Source organism: Gymnoscopelus braueri, assembly GCF_963280865.1.
Source record: "Gymnoscopelus braueri genome assembly, chromosome: 7".
NCBI lineage: Eukaryota > Metazoa > Chordata > Actinopteri > Myctophiformes > Myctophidae > Gymnoscopelus > Gymnoscopelus braueri.
Genome location: NC_137608.1, coordinates 40533267 through 40555934, shown reverse-complemented (window position 1 = coordinate 40555934; position 22668 = coordinate 40533267). Strand labels below are relative to the sequence as shown.

At 40.2% G+C, this 22668-nt stretch overlaps 2 protein-coding genes across 2 annotated transcripts in view; one reads left to right on the top strand and one right to left on the bottom strand.

Moving 5' to 3' along the window:
- Window positions 1-4654, bottom strand: part of adgrd1 (adhesion G protein-coupled receptor D1) — a 43948-nt gene extending 39294 nt beyond the window's left edge. Inside the window, exons 1-5 of the mRNA XM_080432551.1 lie at window positions 4149-4654; window positions 3994-4033; window positions 3446-3562; window positions 1847-1969; window positions 1469-1645 (exon numbers count right to left, since the gene is read on the bottom strand). Coding sequence (XP_080288677.1) covers window positions 1469-1645; window positions 1847-1969; window positions 3446-3562; window positions 3994-4033; window positions 4149-4202 — 511 coding nt within the window. The 5' untranslated portion in view covers window positions 4203-4654. The remainder of the gene's footprint in view (window positions 1-1468; window positions 1646-1846; window positions 1970-3445; window positions 3563-3993; window positions 4034-4148) is intronic.
- Window positions 4655-9482: 4828 nt separating this feature from the next.
- stx2b (syntaxin 2b) lies at window positions 9483-17729 on the top strand. Its single transcript, XM_080433997.1, has 11 exons — window positions 9483-9867; window positions 9998-10183; window positions 10796-10895; window positions 12435-12509; window positions 12588-12661; window positions 13288-13396; window positions 15304-15377; window positions 15893-16030; window positions 16389-16499; window positions 16817-16942; window positions 17149-17729. Exons 1-10 carry the CDS (start codon window positions 9838-9840, stop codon window positions 16910-16912), a joined length of 993 nt encoding a protein of 330 aa, XP_080290123.1. The 5' UTR covers window positions 9483-9837; the 3' UTR covers window positions 16913-16942; window positions 17149-17729.
- The last annotated feature ends 4939 nt before the right edge of the window (window positions 17730-22668 follow it).

Genomic DNA, 22668 nt, shown 5'->3' with positions numbered 1-22668 from the left:
AAGGAATTATATACAGTACAACTACACGTTAGGGTAAATTTCAGAGTTAAACCAACACTGAGGATTTTATCGTATACACTATGTAAGACAAGCCTGATGATGACACAATAGAACTCCATTGTTAGCTCTCCCTGTCTAAAACATTTTAGCTGCCCTTTCACTGCTCTCCACCCAGTACAGCCCCAATGTGCCCCAGTTATTCAGCGTCATCATTACATCTATTCCTCCAGGCCCCTTACCGCCAGTCTGTTCTGGCTCCGAGGACACTTCCCCTTCAATGTTTACGACAAAATATTGCAAATTATCCTTCAAAAAAGAGAAATTACTTCCCCTTGGTTCGCTGAGGTAAAAGGACAATGAAGTCCCAACAAACAGACAATACATTCACTGTGTGAAAATACTCCAGCCTGCGGCGCAGAACAGACAAAACACATCTATGCCTTTGTGGCGAGCGCAAACACAAACCATATGTGCGACAGACCACCCTATATTCACACGTCTTAACTCTCCATTTAACTATTTCATTTAAAGAGATGTTTCAATGAACGGTGAAAGAGACAACAATGTTCATACACCCTGCTGACAATTGCATGCCTCGGGGGTACCTTGAGACCTGACAGCATGCAAACGGTCATAAGCCATCAAGTGATGCTCTTCCCTAACTTGTAAGAACCCAGAAAACTAACAAATGTTAGGGTTATATTGTGAAATTTCAACATGATACGCTGTATGAGAAACAGATGATGTTTGATGATTTGTAACTGAAGGCACAAAGCAAAAGCGGCCTTTGAGTTATGACGCCTCTCAAGCGCAACCTTGGGTAATTGTAACAAAAACAAAATGACAGAAGTCATTTGAGAATGTTGTCTTTTTTTTCTTTATTGCAATGCTGACTGGTAAAAAAGAAAAAGCCTCAGATTTTAACTTGTGGAGGAGTTTCATATGTGTTTTCTTTCAAAACAGCTTATCAGATCTTTCTAGGCTGAGGGAGTGAAGGAACCATTTTGCCTTATTAAAATGCCGATGTTATGCTTAATACCTAAACTGAACCATGTAAAATGTTAATACTGTACTGTCTCTCATTGCCGCTAGATTTTTGTCTTTTACAAATGACCACAGCTGGATTACATTAGCGTGTCACAGTCAAGATGGCAAATGTGACACATATCCATGATAATTACATGTTTTGCGACAGAGAGAGAGAGAGAGAGAGAGAGAGAGAGAGAGAGAGAGAGAGAGAGAGAGAGAGAGAGAGAGAGAGAGAGAGAGACATTCATGAAATGTTTTCTTTGCGCCTTTCAGCTGTTCTTGGCTACATCTGGCTATAATCAGCCAAAATATAAATGTAATTACATAACTTAACATGGTTGAAAATTAGAAATCTTTCAAAATACATTCCTTATGGATACATAGTACAGGAATCTCACAAAGGAACTGTGAAACACAACAGCATGCTTATTTACAGTACCTGGAATGCTGATGTTGGCCTTCCATCTCTTGTTGTCACGTCTAGTATAGAACTCCACATATCCCCCATGGGGATTGGCAAAAACTGAGAAACCATTAGACATAACCTTACCACCAGAGGCAAAAGCAAAACGGGACTCTTCCTCCTGGTTTTTCCAAAAGAAGGAGAATGTGATCCCTGTAAAATTAACACAAACAATTACTAGACACCAATGGGAAAGATACAACAGAGATTCTGTAGTATCTGCAGTATGTGATCTCATTTCCCAGCTGTTATCACTGTGTACTGTATAGATAGTATAACCAGCTATCTTTATATAATAGGTGATAATATGACCAGAAATGTATCACAATCAAAAGTCAGTTGGATAGCTCTCACCCTCAGGGCCACACAAAGTTGGATCACTAATACAGGAGTTCTGGTAGCTTCCAAAGTGCAGAAATGTTCCACCATTATCTCCATTCAGAAAGATGCCCTTGTTGACCATTCCCTCAACAATGTCTACAGGAAAATCAAAGATGAAGGATGTTATTTTGCAAGCCAGATTGTCTCAAATAATAATAATATTTATTATCTTCTACATTAAGTTATTAACTTCCAAATATCTAACTAATCATGAATTAACTTTCTTTGAAAAATAGAACTTGAAGTTTTCATAGATTTCTTGTCAGCATTTAATGACAGATATTCAACAGCGGCTTAAATGTGTTACTGTGTGGTACTGCTGGCTTGCATAAGACTAACAAATAGTCAGCGCTATTCTAAATACAGATTGAAAGGATTCGACACAAGTGTATTTAATTCCCAAACAAACCAAAAAACAATTAACTACACGCTATTGGTACCTCATGTGTTGCAAAAAAAATGAAAAGAAAAGAAAAACGTGTATGACACAGTCACATCACCTGTAGCGTGCTGCATGTGTGTGGGCACAGAGACAAGACGGGACAGTGGATGACAGTGCAAACATTAATTTCAGTGAGCAGGAGTGATCCTCACCTACAGTTGCAGAAATGTTAGTGTCATTGGTATACGCATAGGAAGAGTTATGGGAGGAGGAGAGCACAGTGTGGTTGTGGATTCTGAGAGCTGGACAAACAGAGGACAAAAGGAGAGAAATGGTGATGATTCACGCACACAAACTGCATGGACACAAAAACAGAGGAAAACGGTGAGAGTGCAGTGAGAGACACAGGAGGAACATGGTGCACACAGGTATGAGAGAGAGTGATGCTGAGCCCAGTGCAAGTTGGCTGTGCTCAAGGAGGTGCAGCCCGTTCACCTGCAGGTATTTACTATAGGCTCAGAGTGGATCACGGGAGGATCTTCTCCAAGCATCACTCTGAAAGTCTATACCCGATCCCTCCTCAAAGTCACATATCTTATATATCTATATAATATTACACTGAATGGACAACAGGTATAACTCCATATAACTGCATAATGTACACAATGTGTGTTTATTTTTATTTTTAAGTAAATCTAACATTTTCAAAATACATTTTCCTGATTCTGATAGTTTATAGTGCTCGCTCACCCACAGCAACTCCAAAGTGAACCTGGAGGGTCTGCATCAGATAGTCCAGTCGTGATCTGTTTCTGAGCTCTTTATCCTACTTTTATGAGCTTTTATATATCCATCACATTTGAGTAAAGCTCAACTCAGTATTCCTGCTTACTACGCCGGATCAAGAGATATGTGCTTGTGCTGTAATGCAGCACTTCAATCAGTTTACCAACAATTCTTCATACTTTTTGCAGATGGGATTAGATAATGAAACTATCCTACAGTAACAGACTTTGAACACAGCAGCACCTTTAAAAGCGACAACCTCTGTGGCTTTAGAAGAGAAACGTGTGGGTTTTGACAGGGGTACAACAGCTGTACCATGCAGACAGTGAATAGAGGGGACTGATTTGAATAGATTGCCTGCACCCTGGGCAGTGGGCATAGGAGTAAAATATATATGCACATACTTATATTACTTCCGTTAACATGACCTGGTCTGTTTCCAATCTGGTCCCCCAGCTCATGGATCCCTTCCACCGCGTCCAGAGGCCAGTAGTGTGACGCCGTTGCCAACACCTGCAGGCCTGGATTGGGAGGTTTATGGGTAAACAAGTATCCAGAAAGGGACTTTTCCCCTAATCAAGCCCAATCACACACTAGCAAAATCCTCAGTTTTAATTAAACCTGGAGAGTGTTCAAATTGAGGTTCATGGATCAATTTTTACACTTTCTGAGTTAAAATAACACTGAGATATATTTTTTTTACTGTACACATACTTACAAGCTGTTACATTTCTGGGTTGTTGTGGATTCAAAGATTGATAATAATGAACTGCTGTTCTGACTCCTCATGTACTGGAAATCTAACATTAGTCGAGCCATGTATTTCATCAAGGATGTTTGTGGAGAATATTCTGGCATATAAATTAGATCACTTAAAACAGTATGTGACATAGTCTAAAAATCTAACAATTGAGTCAAACAGTCAGACCATTATTTGTCTTTTTGTCATTACCTGGATGTTTGGATGGATGTACCGGCACTTGGCCATGAACCTGTAAAGTAATCAAATGTACACATAGGCTACTATAAAACTGCTGTATGAATAAAGTTCAAGTCACATATTAAAATAAATAAATACATAAATAAATATTGCAGTGATGGTCCTACCTTAATACATGAAACGATGGCTATTAAAAAGTGGATTTGAAAAGAAAGTTCCATGGCGATAAGAAAAAACTGAAATCTACCATAAAGGAGAGTTTACAGGAGAACTTGTCAAATTCCCAAATAAAGATAAATCCAGTCGCGCATTATTCCAATGTGCCCAAAAAAAATCCTGATTAGTCCATATCTCAGATATGAAAATGAGAAATAAAACAATTGTAAAGAAAAAAAAACGAAATCAGTCAGTCATCCAGGCAGAAAGAATAACTCTCGTGAGCTATAGTCCAAAATACGCATCCATTTAGAAGTGTGTTGGTCTCGGATGGATGTGACCTCTATTCTCGGTATGTGTGTGTATGCTTGTTTCTTGGAGTTGGTTCTGTGAGTCTGTGTCTTGAATTGAATTTGCAGCGAGTTGGAGAACTTCTCCGCGGAGGCGTATTGGGTTGTTCGATTGGACGTGGGAATTCAAAACGTGATGTCATTTTTGGATCACCCGAGGAGGGGCGTTCGTTCGATGCGTGCGTAAAGTAAAGGGCATTACTGGTGCGTAATTGGAGATTGCGCTGCGCAGATATGAAAGACCACAGACCAGCCTGAGCCAGCCACTGCAGTGGAATATCACCGAAACTCGGTAAATAGCTCATTATGACATGAAACTCCCTGACTGGTATCGGCATTGGCAGTGGTGTAAAGTAACTAACTACATTTACTCAAGTACTGTAGGCCTACTTACAATTTGGAGGTATATGTGTTTTACTTTAATGGAGTATTTCAATTTTCAGTGCTTTTACTCCTCTACAATTATTTGAAAACTTTAGTTACAAGTTACAATGTAGATTTTGGTTATTATTATTATTACCAAACATGCATTACCCACTACAGTCCTATACATTTCGGTCATTTGAAAATAGCCGATCTACAAGCTCACAATGTGCCAAGATGCATTGTGAGCTTGTAGATCTGCTATTTTCAAAAGGTTTTTTGTCTGCGCCAGGCCGAAGGCATGGCGAGAGAGTATGTTTTACCCCCTGTCCGTCCGTCCGTCCGTGTGTGTGTGTGTCCGTCTGTCACCAGCTAATCTCCGGCACCGTTGGCCCGGTCGCTCCGAAACTGTGCACACACACTCCCTGGATGCCAATTCAGAACTTCTGCCCCAAATCTTTCACATGGGCCTGTTATAGCGCCACCAGGAGGCCGATTTGTGCAAAACCAATTTATTAATATTACTCCTACAAATTTTATCCAAACGTCATGCAAATCAGTACACAGTATCTCTATAGTCATGTGATCAACACGGATTTGTCCGATTTCCCATATTCCATCCTCATTGCCTAAGGTTGGCTTCCAAAGCTTGCAGGATTGGTCCGTTTTGAACAAAAAGCCTCAAAGTATACACACAGCTTGCGATTTCCGTGAAATTTCACACGCACATTCCCACTAGGCCGAGGAAGAAATGCCACCCTTCTCACATTGGCCTGTTATAGCGCCACCAGCAGGTCTAATTTAGCAAAACACATTTTTGGAACAAAATGCCTCAAATCATGAATGCAGTGTCAATGCAAGAATAAATGGCACGGTTGGCACCCTTTTCACATTGGCCTATTATAGCGCCACCAGGAGGCCAGAATAACGTACCTGACCTGGCGGAGACCTGTGCTCCGAGGAGCACTTTTTCTAGTTTACATTTTTGGGCGGTGAAACCGCCCCTATATGTGAGGTTTGGATTTTGCACCCCCCCAACCCTGCGCTGTGATTGGCCACCAGTGTACCCCCCTAACCCTGCACCGTGATTGGCCAATCACAGTCTATTCAGGACTGTGATTGGCTAGTGAAACATGACACATGTGCATAGCCCTATAAATAGGACTATGCACTTAAAAAAAACACATTTATGTTTTTTTTAAAGTTAGGGGTGTACAATGGTTGGTCCACAATATTACTTTTCTTTAAGTGAACTTCCATCACTGTGATGACCACTGTGACCACACCGCCCACTTCACACTGGGTGTTTTTTACTTTCTACTGGTATTAAGTACATTTTGATACCAATACTTTTGAACTTTTACTCAAGTAACTTTTTTGTAACAGAGTATTTCTATATTGCAGTATTGGTACTTTTTCTTAAGTAAAAAATGTGAGTACTTTTTCCACAACTGGCCATTGGTAAAAACAGGTCAACACACACGGAGCAACGGTTCACTGTCTGGCATGATGATCACTCAAATGAAGATTGGATGGAATCATGCATGATCCAAAATACTGACAGCAGGCTTAATAGGCTATAATACTCCGACCACGAGCCACGGAATTTATTCGCAAAAGTAACGGCAGATATATATGCAACTAGAAAAAGTGCTCCTCGGAGAACAGGTCTCCGCCAGGTCAGGTAGGTTATTGTGGGCCAGCAATGTTCGTAGTAGCCTAATATAAAAAAATGTTAGCAAAAATCAGCCTCCTGGTGGCGCTATAAAAGGCAGATGTGAAAAATGCAGTGCAAAGGTTTTTCCTTGGCCTAGGGAGTTTGCATACAAAGTTTTACACAGATTGGAGCAGTTATAGGTGTGTTCAAGATTAAAGGCATTTTGTTCAAAACGGAGCACTCCTGCAATAAACTTTGGAAGCCAATCTTAGCCAATCAGGATGGAATATGAAAAACGGTGCTGGAGATTAGCTGGTCAAAGACAGACACGCACACGCACACGCACACGCACACGCACACACACACACACACACACACACACACACACACACACACACACACACACACACACACACTAACCTCGCATCACCAGTCTTTCCACCTCGGAAGGAAAGCCTGGTATTTGTCATTAAATGGCTTGTGATCCGGTCAAAAAAAAAGAGAAAATAAATAGCTTCCGTTTTTTGCTGCTTCCGGTTTTGCGGAACCGCTTTGTTTTGGTTCACCAATTTAAATGCTGAATCGATTACAAAGGTAGACTACTTTAAATAGTCTCCGGAAAGTACACTTACATTTATATTTATTTTGTATTTAAAAAATAAGCTAAACTACGCCGCATCAAGGATTTTATTAGGTAGGCCCTAAAATTACAATGCCCTTGATCGTGGCCGGGGTTATTTGGGGGTGAGGCATAGGGTTGCTTCCGCTCCCTACCGGATCACGCACCCGAAAAAGGTATTAATCCAGGACCCAACCCAGGCTACACACACACACACACACACACACACACACACACACACACACACACACACACACACACACACACACACACACACACACACACACACACACTCACACTGATGGACGGACGGACGAACAGGGTGCAAATTCAAAACCTAGTCAAGGCCATGCCTTTCGGCCTGGCGGAGACAATAAAAAAAGAAGAAAAAATAATTGTGAGTTGAATGGGGCCAGTGGTAGCCAACATGATGAGGTGGTGTGTGCTTGGTTGTATCATACAGCCAAATGTTAGGTCTGTCTAGCATGCATCTAGCCTAGGGGTTTTCAACAGGTGGTCCGTGGACCACTTGTGGTCCCTGAAGGTATTGCATGTGGTCCCTGACCATGTTGCAATTTGTTTTTTTCTCCTTGTTCCACGGAACAGTGCATATTATCGACCTGGTGTCCCATGATGACACTCAATGTTGTCAGTTACTGGGAAGTCGGAAGTCAAGAAATTCCACAGAAAATGGAGTTAGAATCTCAAGAAGGGGAAGTTGTACCGGATTGACTGATGGAGTCATCATTATTAGGAAATGTGCCCATTTAATTGCATGTGTCTGTGTAGTCCATTGACCATTGGTTGAGAAACAGTGGGATGTACAGTATAGACATGGGACGCACGCACAGCAAGTGTTACCAAAGCACTAATCTTAGCTCATATCCCAATCCCCACCCAACACAACAGTGGTCCCCAGGTTTATTCTTAGTCAGGGTGGTGGTCCCTGGTTCACAATCAGTTGAAAACCCCTGATCTAGCCCATTTCACATCTCATGTGTCAAGTTTTGTAACATGTTTTGTAATTATAGCCTCGCCCTAATCGAGAAATAACAAGCCCAGGTGAGAGTCAGAGAGTGAAGAGAGAGTGAGCTAAGTTTACAGTGGTGTAAAGTAACTAAGTACATTTACTCAAGTACTGTAGGCCTACTTAAGTACAATTTTGAGGTATTTTTACTTTACTGGAGTATTTCCAATTTTCAGTACTTTTATTTCTACTCCACTATGTCTCAGAGGCAAATATTATAGCCTACTTTTACTCCACGACAATTATTTGAAATTTGATACTTTTACTTAAGTAAAACATGTGAGTACTTTTCCCACCACTGAATATATAGCCTCCTAACCGAGAAATAACGAGCCCAGGTGGGAGACAGAGGGAATTAGAGAGTGAGCTAAGTTTATAGAAGGGCATCCCTGCGCGTGCCCGTGAATCGTCCCGTAGCAACTTTGCTCCACGCTTCTCCACCACGACCCAGTGGTGTCAACTTACACATTACAGTAAACAGCGCCACCACGTGGACAATTCTTTGTATAGCTTGTATGTTAGAGCTGCTTATCATTTATTGATCAGCATCCCTTCTCGTGTAACTGGCTAACTGCTGCAAGTTAGTTTTATGTCGTGTGATATGACGCTCGAAAATAAAAGAGAATGAACCAGATCAATTCAATTCGCAATAGATTGAGATTTTGACTTGTTTGTGTACGCGCGCACAAAGAGATGGGCTCAGATCGCGCTAGCTCTTAAACATGACTGTCATATCATGATGACACGAAAGTCATGGATGAACTTCAACCTGGTGTTTGCACTTTCTCTCTTTTTGTTCTGTTCATCTACATAAACATTTTGATTTAAAATATAAAGTGCTTACCGCATGGCTACGGATGTTACAATTATGTACGGGTCCTCAAAAGTACCCGTATCTTCCCGTTTTTTCAATAAAAAGCATTTTAATCCGATTGGTGGTCACTTCCCCCCTATTTTCTCCAGTTGCAACTACGTGACCCTATCAGTTGGGAGGTGTATTGCACTCTGATAGATTATAACTCTATGAGAAATTGGCCACCAATCAGATTAAAATGCTTTTTATTGAATAATACGATAAATACAGGTACTTTTGACGGCCCGTACATCATTGTAACATTTGTGGTCATAGGTTAAGCACTTTATATTTGAAATTTGAACGTTTATGTAGATGTACGGACCAAAAGGGAAAAAAGTGCAAACACTATGTTGAAGTTCATCCATGGCGGTCATGACAGACAATCGTCATGTGATCCATGGCTACCTGTGCGCGCATGCTGGAGAGGCGTTTCCCAAGAAAGTCAAGCGGTTTGTGTTGTGGTGGATCTATTATAATGGAACCTAGGTGCTGTCTGTAGGAAATACCCTAGAAAATAGAACTGCATATTCCGTAGAGATAATCCCATCGACACGCCGTTAGGCGACACCTCAAGCTATCGGCATCCATTCGCATTTTCTGGTGCTCCTCATAACTTAAACAGCTTTCAAACCTTCATAAGTAACGTTCTAGAAAGAAAAGCAACAAGCGCGTGTTCTTCCTGTCCAGCTCCTAAGATGTTTGTAAAGGTAACGTGCTTATATCCTACTATAATCCAGCTATAGTTAAATCGTCCATCATCATGCTGTGTACGGTGGAGTTCAGAATGACCTAACGGCTACAGTAGAATAATAAGGTCAAGACGCTGTGATGAAGGATCGATTTGGAGAATTAACTGCTGTAAGTAGGCTACAACTCATGACCACTGTTGGTTTATATTGGACGGGGTTAGGCATATAATGTTTTTTTTTTTTTTTTTTTTTTTTACTTCAAAACACCTCATGATTCCCCATATATTTCACTTTAACAGAACAACAGTACAAACCCGTTCTTGAACAGTACTACAATAACAAACCCGAACAGAACAACTACAAACCCGTTCAGCAGTACAACTACAAACCCGTTCTTGAACAGTACAACTACAAACCCATTCTTTCAAGGAGAGGATGATGTATTGGGTGACAGAGAACGCTTCATGGAGTGTTTTTTCAGGAAGGTGAGTACTTTTTTTTTTTTTTTTTTTTTTTTAATGATATACATGTATTATGCACTCATCCAAGCAGTAGTGGTAAAAGTACTATTTTTTTTTACTTAAGTAAAAGTATCAATACTGTAATGTAGAAATACTCTGTTGAGTACTCTTGTAGTACTGTTGTACTCTTGAGTAAAATTACAAAAGTATTGGCATCAAAATGTACTTAAAGTACCAAAAGTAGAAAGAAGAGTAGAAAGTACTCATTATGCAGAATATGTATATAATGTATAAACATCTTTTGAAAATAACAGATCTACAAGCTCACAATGCATCGCATCGTGAGCTTGTAGATCGGGTATTTTCAAATGGCCAAAATGTAAATAGGGCTGAAGTGGTTAATGTATGTTAATAATAATCAAGATGTACAGAGTAACTAGTAACTAAAGTTTTCAAATAATCGTAGTGGAGTAATAGTACAATATTAGCCTTTGAGATGTAGTGGAGTAGAAGTAAAAGTGCAGAAAATAAGAATTACTCCAGTTAAGTGAAAATACCTCAAAATTGTACTTGAGTACAGTACTTGAGTGAATGTACTTGATGTGATCGTTTGTTTCTCGTTTTGAACGGTTTTAGGTGGAAGAGGTCAGGGGGCTCATTGATAAGATCTCTTACCAGGTGGAAGAGGTGAGGAAGGTCCATAGCAGGATCCTGTCTGCACCCAATCCGGATGACAGTACGTTTTCTACCACCAAGAAGCTTGTTGTTCGCACCCAGCAACATAAATAATGAGCAACCTTAAAAGCTTTTTTTTGGGTCTGCTTTTGAACTATTTTCTGACATTCGTCAAACATGTCAAATGCTAGGGACTCGGGCGGCGCAGTGGGTGAAGTCACTGCCCACCACCACGGAGATTGTGGGTTCGAATCCACCGTGGTGCATCTGGTTTTGTCGAGCGTCTACACGAAGACAATTGGCCCGTGTTTGGGGGAGGGAAGCTGGGCGGGTATAGGGTGATATTGGTCATTGCACTTACTTCAACGGGCTGGGCGGCACCTGTCAGCGGGGAGTGTTGGGCAGGTGGAGTAGGTCCTCCCGGTGGGGGCTCCTCACTGGCAGGTGACAGCACAGAAATTTGTGGGGAGGAATCAATTGGCATAATGACTAAATTGGGGAGAAAAAGGGGTAAAACATTTTTGGCGACTCTACATTTTAAGAAAAAAAATGTATATATAAAAAAAACATGTCTACTTTTTCTTGGGATTTGAAGGGGTCCTACGTTGGAGCTGCTCACTCAGCAAGAGCAAAGAAAGTGTCTCACTTCCTTTATATGCATTGTCATTGTCTTTACTCTTTTTCATTGTAAATTAATGAATGGCTGGCTAGTTGGTTGCTAAGTAGGAAATAGGAAACAGCCCCACTTCCTCACAGGTTATTCAAGGGGCAGACTCTTTACCAGTCCTTCAAGGAACGGTTAAGCATCCAGGTGACTGTCACTCACAGATTTATTAACAGGGGAGCCGATTGGAATTCTGTGTCTGATGACAATATCTCGCAATATCAGCTGTATTTATCAAATAGTAAAAATCTCTCGTAGCATCTTTGAGGCCCCTGTCAGCCCAGGTCTCTACAGTAACTTTATCCCTAATTTGATACCAGTTATGACAACAGGTTCACAAGAACCCAATATCTAGTACCTATCTAAAAGCAGCATTGAAATCCTAACAAAAGTAGGCAAATTCAGAGATGTGGGTGGGGGGGAAGGGGGGCAGTATGTTTTATATTCTGGGTTATCCTTCTTGCCTAGAATCAAGCTTGTGAAGGTTTGTTGTTTCAGCTGTGAGAATCAAACACTGGCCTTGTTGGGAGTCACAATTCATCCAGTATGGAGGCCTGAGGAGAGGACCCCCATCAGGATCTTGCCAAAGACAAAGACCCTTCAGTTGAATGTGCCACAGCATCATTAATGTGACCACAATACTATGACACACATGTTGTGTTTAACTGGCCTACAACAACATGTTACAGGAAGTGTGAACCAAAGCATCCGTGATGTTGCGCTGCACTGGTCACCATGGAATACAACAGGCCTGCGTTTTGTTTTCTGCATTGGGAAATATTGCCACAGGGCAGTTGCCAAGTAACATAAAAGATGAATGCCCTTTCCATGAGCTGCATTGAATAGATGCATAGTTGCATACAATGTCTCTTCAAAGGGAAAATATATTTCAAACACCTATTTATTTTGACTTGTTTTTTCCCCTCTTAAATCTAGGAACAAAGGATGAACTCAGCACATTAACTAACAACATCAAAGGCACTGCCAACATTGTGCGAGCTAAGTTAAAATGTAAGTTTAACCATAATGTAATGTCGCTGTGTTTTTTTAAACACTGTATATAAAATGATGTCTGTGTTCTCCTTAAAGCTATGGAACAAAGCTTGCCCACGGATGACATTGTTAACAGAACCTCAGTTGACTTCCGAATCCAGAAAACGCAGGTCAGGACACTATCCATGATTCTGCATTTTGTCCAGATTTTAGGTAGCAGACACCAAGAGTGAAACAGGGGATATTGTGTTCTTTCAGTTTTTGCTTGGCAGAAAATAGGTTATTTGATAGCTTAGATAAATTGTCAAAAAACATGTACAAGTCAAGACATTACAGTCATGTAACTGCTCATTCTTCATGTTTGTACTTGACAGAGGTCCTACAGTACAATCTCTCTCCAGGTTTCATACAGCCGACAAGATAATTGATCATGGATTCTTTTTGGTTTTGCTTAGGTTGCAGGAACGAAAAAACATGCAAAAAAATACTTTTTTACACAATGCCCAGTAGCTGGTAAATGCTGCCACATCCCCATATTTCAGCCAGATGGATAATGATGTTTGGCAATATGCTAAACCCACCAGCCACAGCCAAAGATTTAGCGCCTCGCCACTGTTTAGAAATTCCCAGCCTTGTTGTAGGCCACAGGGGTCTGTATAACTGAAGCTGTTCTGTCGTTATTTATTGCAACATTGTGTTGCATTATGGGTTATTAAATCATAAGATTGTACATTGTGAGAGAGCCTTTGAAGCAGAAACCCCTCTGTCCTAACATTGTGTTCACTCTCTTCTCTAGCACACAGTGCTCTCCAGGAAGTTTGTGGAGGTCATGACGCAATACAATGAGACTCAAGTGTCCTTTCGGGAAAGAAGCAAAGGAAGGATCCAGAGGCAGCTGGAGATAAGTGAGTGACAAATGAAATGATGTTGCTTCAGAACAACAGCCAGACAGGCAGCATCCTTATTTAAAAAATGTTCTCTTTGATCCATCTCTTTTCTTCTGTAGTGCCAGCATTCTTTTTGTCACACCAAATTGATCACTGCAAACTAAGAACTGATTTCGAAATCAGGGTCATATTTATATAACAGCTCTTGCTCAATTTAGGTTAAACCCCCAAAACAAAATGTTGTGCTTTTAGTTTTTTACACTTTTATTGCTGGAGATAAATGTATAGTGACCACATCATATCATGAACCCCCAATTTGGACAGGAACCAGGAAGGATACCCCACCTAGAGTTCTCCACTCAGCTCCTCTCGACACCAAATCTGTTGATAAATAGTCACTGGCCAAGGAATGATTTTTAGCTGTTATTTCTTTCAGGATTTCGGCCGTTTTGGCGCAGGAAAAGCCATTCACTTCTAATGGGAGAGTCTCGTTTACTCAAAAGTAGTGTTGATCACATCCCTACGCTAGTCTCCACTGGCCATTTTTACTGCCACATCAAATGTGATACTGGTTATGTAAAATATTCTCCAATATGCTTTTAAAACTAATAGCCTCCTTAAATTGTGTTTGCCTTTGGCAGTAGTTTTAGCTGCCAAATCCTTGAAATGCTTGAGGTAGCAATTATACAGGTGAGCTAAGGCGAATAAATTATACAACCTACGAGGATGCGAGCACTACTCAAACGTCTTCCAGTAATTTCTTACCAGGTGCGTGGTCAAGTTATTTTACAGGCATAGGGATTACCAGCACTCACGGAAATATCCTTCAGGTACTTTTATTAAATTGGCATGGGTAGCAAACAAATAAACTACATGTTTCAGCACAATGCTTTGAAGAAGGCTTTGTGCTGAAACGTTTCTTTTGTTTTTGTTTGCTACCCGTGACAATTTAATAATTTCCAGGGACATTTCCGTGAGTGCTGGTAATCATTCTGACTGTAGAAGAAATTCTACGACACACGTGCATCATGTATGTTATGTATGTATGGGTAATGACAGTAGCGGATGGCGCAAATAGAACAAATCCCCACGGTCGGCATTAACGAGAGTCTCTGCCACTTTGCTCTCCACTGCAGACGGAGGATCTGACACAAGAGACGCCTAGCTGTGTTTGTGTTGCCTTGGCAACGGGCAGAAGGCTCAGAGGCCTGTGTAACACTAGTTCACCTACACCTTTGATGCTGGCACATGATCTGATATACCTGTGTCTGTATTGCGCGGTGTGTTTGGTCTATGGGTGAACTCATTCATTAACATCACTTAACTAACGCTACACTTTCTGCTCGATCGCAGGCTGTTATTGATGGCATGTAATAACAGGGTTTTGTTTGGGCATGTTTCTCTCTGGAGGACATGCCATCGTCTGTGACACAGTCACTTGCACAGAAACCTGTCTCCCTGGGGAGTTTGTTGTACGACTTAAGGGATGAGGGGGAGAACGATTTTCTGTTTATAGTTTCACCAGCTGTTTCTCTAGTTGCCATTTTATTCTAGACACTAAGTAATCTAATATTAGTCACACACAAAACCCATTACCCATTAAACACATTAACCTAAAGAGAACTAGAGAGATAAATCACTGATCATCACAAGATGATCAGTGATTTATCAAGTCTAACTCCTGGCTGTAACCTTTTGGAAAGTAACACGTACAGAATCTTTATGTCAGCTGAGTCAGTGATGCATATAGCAGTGGGTTTTACCCACTATGCTATATGCATAGTATATAACACAGAGGTATTACCACCATGACACTACCTCAATATGTTGTCTCACAAATACAATATGACAAGGAATTGTGTATGTCTCTTTGAATGACAAACTAATTTAGCTTTAGTATTCATGGCTATTGATTTTCATTTCAGCTGGAAGACTGACCACCAACGAAGAGCTGGAGGATATGCTGGAAAGTGGCAACCCATCAATCTTCGTATCGGATGTAAGGTTCTTAATGCAAGTTAAGAGAATACGAGAGTGCATCCTCACCTTGAATGACAGTAAATCATTTTTAAATTGCTTGCTGAAAAAGGTGCTTATTAGAATCCAATTCAGAATTAGTTTTAGAGAACATTTTCAGCCCCTATGTGTGCTTCCCATGTCAATATTCAAAGGTGTACAACTATCTCCATCAGGTGGGGATGTGTGAAATAACCTCACAGTGAGTATGGTTGGAACAAACACAAGAAGACCTTTTTTTTTGGCCACACAGCAAATGATTAGATAATTTAGAACAACAGAATCACCTGCCTGGATTTGTTTTTCTTGAGTCTTGGCTTCACTGTGAGACAGTGTCTGATTCCATGATGTGGACAAAACGTTGGTTTCAAAATGTGGACCGCACAAAATACCATTTGGCTTCTTGTACTTGTATGAAATAAACCCTTCAGATTCTTCTGATTATGATTCTAAAATTCAATAAATAATCCACATTCTGTCTTTGTTCTCTCCCTTCAGATCATTTCTGATTCTCAGATCACACGGCAGGCATTAAATGAGATTGAGTCCCGACACCAGGATATAATTCGCTTGGAGTGCAGCATTAGAGAACTCCATACTATGTTTATGGATATGGCAATGCTGGTAGAGACTCAGGTAATGGTTACCTCTCAGAGCGATGTTGATATGGGTAAAAGAGCTTAAATTTCCTTCACTATATTACCTTTAAACATTGTGGTTTAACATAAGCATAATTAGTTCATCATACACTATTTAGTATGTCATTCCTTGCTTGGTCTTATGTAATAGTGAAGCATGTAGAAACTAGCGTTTTAGTCTCGCATTGTACTCTAGCACTGCATTTTGTGTCCTGTTATCCCTGTACCATGTCTGTCAATATGTATGTTACTTTGTTGCTCATTTATCTCTTCTCCAAGTATATAAATATAAAATATATATAAACTATTGTCATGGTCTTAACAAATGTATTTACTAACCTTTACCCACCCTACAGGGGGATATGGTCAATAACATTGAAAATAACGTCTCCAATGCAGCTGAATTTATTGGGCGTGCAAAAGAAGAGACTAAAAAAGCAGTGAGATACCAGAAAAAATCCCGCAGGGTATGTGCTCTTTCCTAACCAACGGTCACACACTGGCTTTTCCTGGTCCCTATACCCTGCATTGTATGACAATTAATGTCCCTTTTGCCAAATGAAATAGTCTTCTTACAAAAGCTAATTATTTAACAAAGATTGTATAGATTTGTGTCATAGACCGTTGTTAAAGTGTCAGCAGTCCTTTTTCATATAGAATGTCTGATGAATATTGCAACTTATAGCTGGTTTCTGTTTCTATATTCACATTGTTGGATCTGTAGGACAGTCCTATTTTTAGGCTAAGGTGTATAATTAATGGCTGCCTTTTATTTACTTGGCAGATGTACATTATCATTGCCTTTGCTCTGTTGATCCTGCTTGCTGTCATTGCACTAATTGTTGGCCTGTCTGTTGGACTAAGAAAACCCCCTGTATGAGAACCACTCTGACCTACTGCCTGAGTCACGGTAATGACAAGCTGACATTCACATTGCCTCATTTCCTGAGTACAACATTCATTTATCGATTCATTCATTCATCGCCACACTAATCCACAGTATATTTTCAAAGATTTTCCTATGGTTAATATGCCAGTGTACCCAGCAAGGCCTACTGTACATGAAGATTGGAACAGACACGTTGTTGACTTATCTCCCCATATTTACTCCAACAGAAAATGATATACCTTGCCATGTGTGGGGCAGCAAGTCTCCTCCTTTAACTCATCATATTAGTAGGAATCTTTGCGTGATGGATTCCACAGTTCAGGACCTGAGAACATTCTGCTGTACCTAATTTTTTAAGCACACATCCGGCAACAATCTTCAACAGCATTACAAAGACGATCTCTCTCTACCACTACAGAGAGTAAGTATGATGTGAATAACCTGATCTACCTGTCTTTATACCAGCGATATGAGAATGCACTGTTTTTATACACTACTTTAACCTACCTGCTCCTAAAACAGAGAGGCCAGTTGGAGAATGTCTGGAGAGTGTATTTGCCAACAGTTAAGTGGGATGCACCAATATTGTTGGACAATGCATAACAACATAGGAAAGATTGTGATGTTATCGTCTACTCATTCCCAATCTTTAAAAAAAAAAATATATATATATACAGTATATAGCATAATGTCAACATTTGCCATGTCACAGACATTTATATTGGCTTTGTTTTATAAAGGAGAAGGAAGTGAAAATGTTTAATTATTTCCTTTGTAACTATTGGTACTCACTCTGCAAACATTCCATGAAAGCCCAATTTAAAGTACCCCCATAGAATATGTACCCAAATCAGAAACAGATCACAGAACAGAACACTTTAGCATAACTATCTGTTATAACTAGTTGATAGATCATTCACAAACTGTTAGTTAAAGAGTTATAAATTACTTGGTAAATGTATGTTAATGATTCATTATTACAGCTTATACTGTACATATTTAACAGATTACGAACAAGCTATTTGTAAGCTACTTACTAATACCTTGTTAAGCATTTGTAAATATTTGATTCATAACTTTCATTACAAGCCATGCTGCCAACTGACCCTACTTTTTTAACATCCATACGGCTTCATTTGATTGGCTGATTGACACCATTATGTGTTCAAATGAAGCTATGGGGAACTGACTCTGAACAATAAATGGGTATGCCACCTTCTGGAAAAGGGAACTGTTATGCACAGTCTATTCCTCATTTACTAACATTAATAAATTAGTAATAGTTACAACTTTAGAATAACATCCAAAAACGTATATAAACTATTGACATAGTCAACTATTGACATTGACATTGGCATAGTTATAAACCATTAACACACATTTAAAAGGCATTGAAAACTACCAGTTTGTGAGGGATCTTATTATAAGGTATAGTTATACCGTATACACCCTTAACCAACTATTAACAAACATTTAACAAATCATTAGTAACTCATTAACTAATCGTTTGTGAATAATCTATTAACTAGTTATAGCGGATAATTATTCTAAAGTGTTAACGCACATCAATCACCAAATGTGCATTGCTTATTGTTGCCATGTTATCATGTTAAGCAAGAACCTGTATATGTTTTATAATGTTTGTTTTTGTGGCCTTAGTGGCCTAATAGATTTAATGTAAAACAAATAAGTGATGAACTTCAAACCACTCTTAATTTTGTATTGACCTATGGTATGTATATATTTGTATCTTTGTTCCTCATATTAAATGTATGTCAGGTAAATATAAAGGCATACCAGCTCGAGCCTTTTCTCGAAAGGTTTTCTAATTTCATGAATGTGTATCCACCATCCACAATAACATTACATTGTGCTCACATCTCTTGAAAGAATTACAGATCAATCAAATGGCAATCATCGCTTGATTTAATACTGGTACAGTTACTGCTCTAATACATTTTGACCTGTTTGCTCATGACCCAAAAAGTGCCTTTTGAATATTTCATATGTAACCTCAACCTATGTCACTGTATTTATTTGTGGTGTTTGTTGACTGAAATATTGGCTGTGTAAAATGTTACAGTAGAATTGGCTGTTATTTCATGTGCATACATTTTGTTATTTTGATATAATTCACCATCTTTTCATTTATTTGTAAGATATGTCTTATTGTATTTTATAACGAAGTAAAATGATCGTGTTATAAAAAAGGCAGTCATAGAATTTATTTTCATGTTTGAGGTGGAAGGTTCACACAGCTTCCCTGTGTTAGCTGATCTGAGCGAGCGGAGGCGGTTGTAGGGTTGGATCAGGCTTTGGAGATATGGAAGTGCCATACCTTTTGGTTGCTTTGTAGGCCAACATCAGAGTTTTGTACTCTGTGCGGGCAGCGACCAGGGGCCAATGGAGAGAGCGGAGAAGGGGGGAGACACGTGAACATTTTGTCTGGTTGAAGACCAAGCGTGATTCAGCATTCTGGGCCATTTGGAAGGGCTTAAGGGCTTAAGTGCACATGCTGGGAGGCCAGTAAGGAGCGAGTCACGGTAGTCAAGTTTTGATATAACTGAGATCTGGATAAGGAGCTGGGCTGACTCCTGGGTGAGGAAAGGTCTGATCCATATATACAGTACTTATACTATATAGGGACACATGTTTCTGCGCAGGTGGCTGTGTCATTTACTGTATACAGTATATAAACATATACTGTACATTTAAACGAGAGACAATGTTGATTTAAAATGTTCTTGTTTGTGTGCAGTGGATTCAGCATGTTTCTGTTTTATAGATCTACAAGCTCAATGCGTTGAATAGCTTGTAATCTACAAGCTATTTTCATGCAACACCGTCACACGACGAAGTGTAAAATAGGGCTTAACCACTTGAACCCCAGCATCCATATTCTGGGGTCCATCCATATTCTAGCCAAAAATAGCTGATCTACAAGCTCACAACGAGATGCCTTTTGAGCTTGTAAATCTGCTACTAAATTGGTCCTCATGCTCCTCATATGGTATACATTGTCTACTCACTCTGTGTCTCAGTGGAGGGCTGTGAACAGTTAAGAAACCCGCGTACCAGTGACATCATCAATGGGGAACCCAAGCTAATAGAAACTGCAGGCTTTCTATTCCTGGACAGTTAGCATGCTATAATGCTATATTGTTCTTGCGTTAATAACAAAAGAACAAAAAAAACTAATCTTGTGTAAAAAAAAAAAAGAACCTGCCTAATGATGTCACTGGTAGGCAGGTTACTGAACTGTCCACAGCCCTCCTCTGAGACACAGACGAGAAGAATAAAATGGTACCTATTATCATGAGCTAATGCTGAGGACCAATTGAAAATGGGTGAATTCGTCCTTTAAGGGATTTTCTTCTTTAGTCTACTGGCAGCATACAAAAGACATTTGGAGCTGATCAGCCCAGTGGTTAGCAAAATTGGCCACAGACAGATGCACACAAACACTTTTGTAGACAGTTTGCCCCCCAAATTCACACTATACAAATCTATAAATTCCTTTTCTCTGCCTTTCTGTATCACATGCCCAAATGATGAGATGACTGATCAGTACTCTGATTACAGGTTACTGCCCGCAAGTGACGTGTTGAATGAAATATGCAATAAAAACATAGATAAAATGAAATGCAGTGAGAAATAAAGACATTAAGGGAATCAAACAATACCATTTAAAAAATAAATAAATAAGGGAAGAACTTGTACGTTTTAAGAAGGGAGTTAAAAGAAGTCTGAGTCTCCTCAGGCAGGTTGTTCCAGGGTTGAGGAGCCCTGACAGCACAGGCATGGTCACCCTTTGTCTTCAGCCTTGACTCCGCAACAATATAACTCAACTAGAGAGGTACATACATTCAATGAAGCACATACTGTTTCTCCACCCGCCGGGTGTCCAGTCTGTGTTGTCTGTCATGATCTGATGTATCTATGATGTATGACTATATTTGGGCATGGTTTCAGTCCAATCTGACATTCATTTCCATTATAAAATGTATGTAAAATATTTAACTGGTAATATTTAACTAAGAGTTATGATTGATTACCTGAGTACCCCAATGTAATTATAAGCAGTAATGATTTAATAACTCATTTGGAGGAAGAATCTCTAATGTCAGAAGTCTCGCTCAATAGTCCATATTTGTGTACTGTATATGTAGGCCTACACAAAAGCACAACAGACCTGTAACAAGCATTTTGCAAATAAACATATAACTCAAAATCAAGTCTTGTTTTATAGGTTCAGTCTGTTTGGTGCTTCCAGTTAAAGTGTCTGAGAGCCTCCTCCTCTACTGGTCTCAGGTCCACCCAATTACACTGGTAGAATGTTCCCTCTACATCCAGGTTGATCTGGGGCCCACCTGTAGAAGGCATACACCTGCCAGTCCTGTCTCCAGGTGGATGCTTCATTCTGATATCCATAGCTGATAGACAGCTCGGGCAAATCTCTGGTCGACATGTATGACAAACATCTATTTGGTGTTTAACCCGCAACCTTTCAGGAACTCCGACTTCAGTGTCCAAGCCATCAGTCTTTGTGCTGTAGGCTACTGCTATGAATGCGTGCCCTCTGTCTGCGGGTGTGTTTCTCCACTGCAGAATGGAAATGTTTACAGGTATATGGGTCTTTACCTGCAGTGGCTGCTTTCCCATTTGATTTTGGTTGTCTGGGTGATGACTTTAGAAAGTCCCATTCCTTTGTAAACTTCGATCCTAAATGTTTCACAGTCAAACTGGGATCCACAGTCTGTTGAGATATGAGCAGAAGGTCTTTGCCTGCTTGTCTGAACAGATCCATGCTAAGGGTCTGCCATGGTTGTGTGGGGAATGCGTGTGACGTAATTGTTTCCTGCTGTTGTGCATGTGAGTATTCATGGAATGCTGTACACTGGCTCACATATAATACAGTCCATAATATCACCTCACGAGCTGGGCCAGTACAGTGTGTCTTTGGCCTGTCTGTAGCTTGCTTCACCACCTGTGGTACTGTACATGAATGGTATAGGATGCATTTCTATACACAATGATTTACTATAACTCTCTGACTTTTGAAAAGCACTCCATCTTTTGCGCTTATTTTGTCCCAAATTGACCAGTATTCTCTGATTGCTAGGGAAGCGCGGTCTGGCAAATCCTGTAGCACTACCGTCTTCAGCACCAGGTTTTCATCTTCCCCTGTGTGCTTCAGATGGTCTTGACTGATCTGTTCCGTGTCCTCTTGTGCCCTCTGGTGGAGGTTGCAAACTGTGACGTGTGTATGTTGTTCCCTTTGGTGGAGCTGTGTCACTAATGTGCATGTCTTTGGCCTGTATCCTACCGGCTGTAATTCTGTAATGTGAGCAGCATGCTCTGGAGCCATTTGGGTGCATTGAAGAGATGTTAAGGATACAGTTTAGTGGCTTGTGGTCTGTTTCTGCTGTGATCTCACCTCTCCCATACAGACTGGCTATAGTCAGGCATATCTTTTCGATTTGCACATAATTTTGTTATCTAGTTTGTGTTAATGCTCAAGATGCAAACTTCTTGTAGTAGACAGCAGCCATGTCCTTTTTCACTCGCATCTGGATGGTGACTGTCTTGGTCATGTCATAATATTTCAGTGTTTGGGCTGCCGAGACTAGCCTCCTCAACCGCTGCTTCAATTATTTAGGTAGTCAGTGACATGTCACACCCCTTGTCTGTCTAGTCTCTGTAGCGGCTCACATACGTCAGAGGTGTGGCATGAACTTTGCTCACTT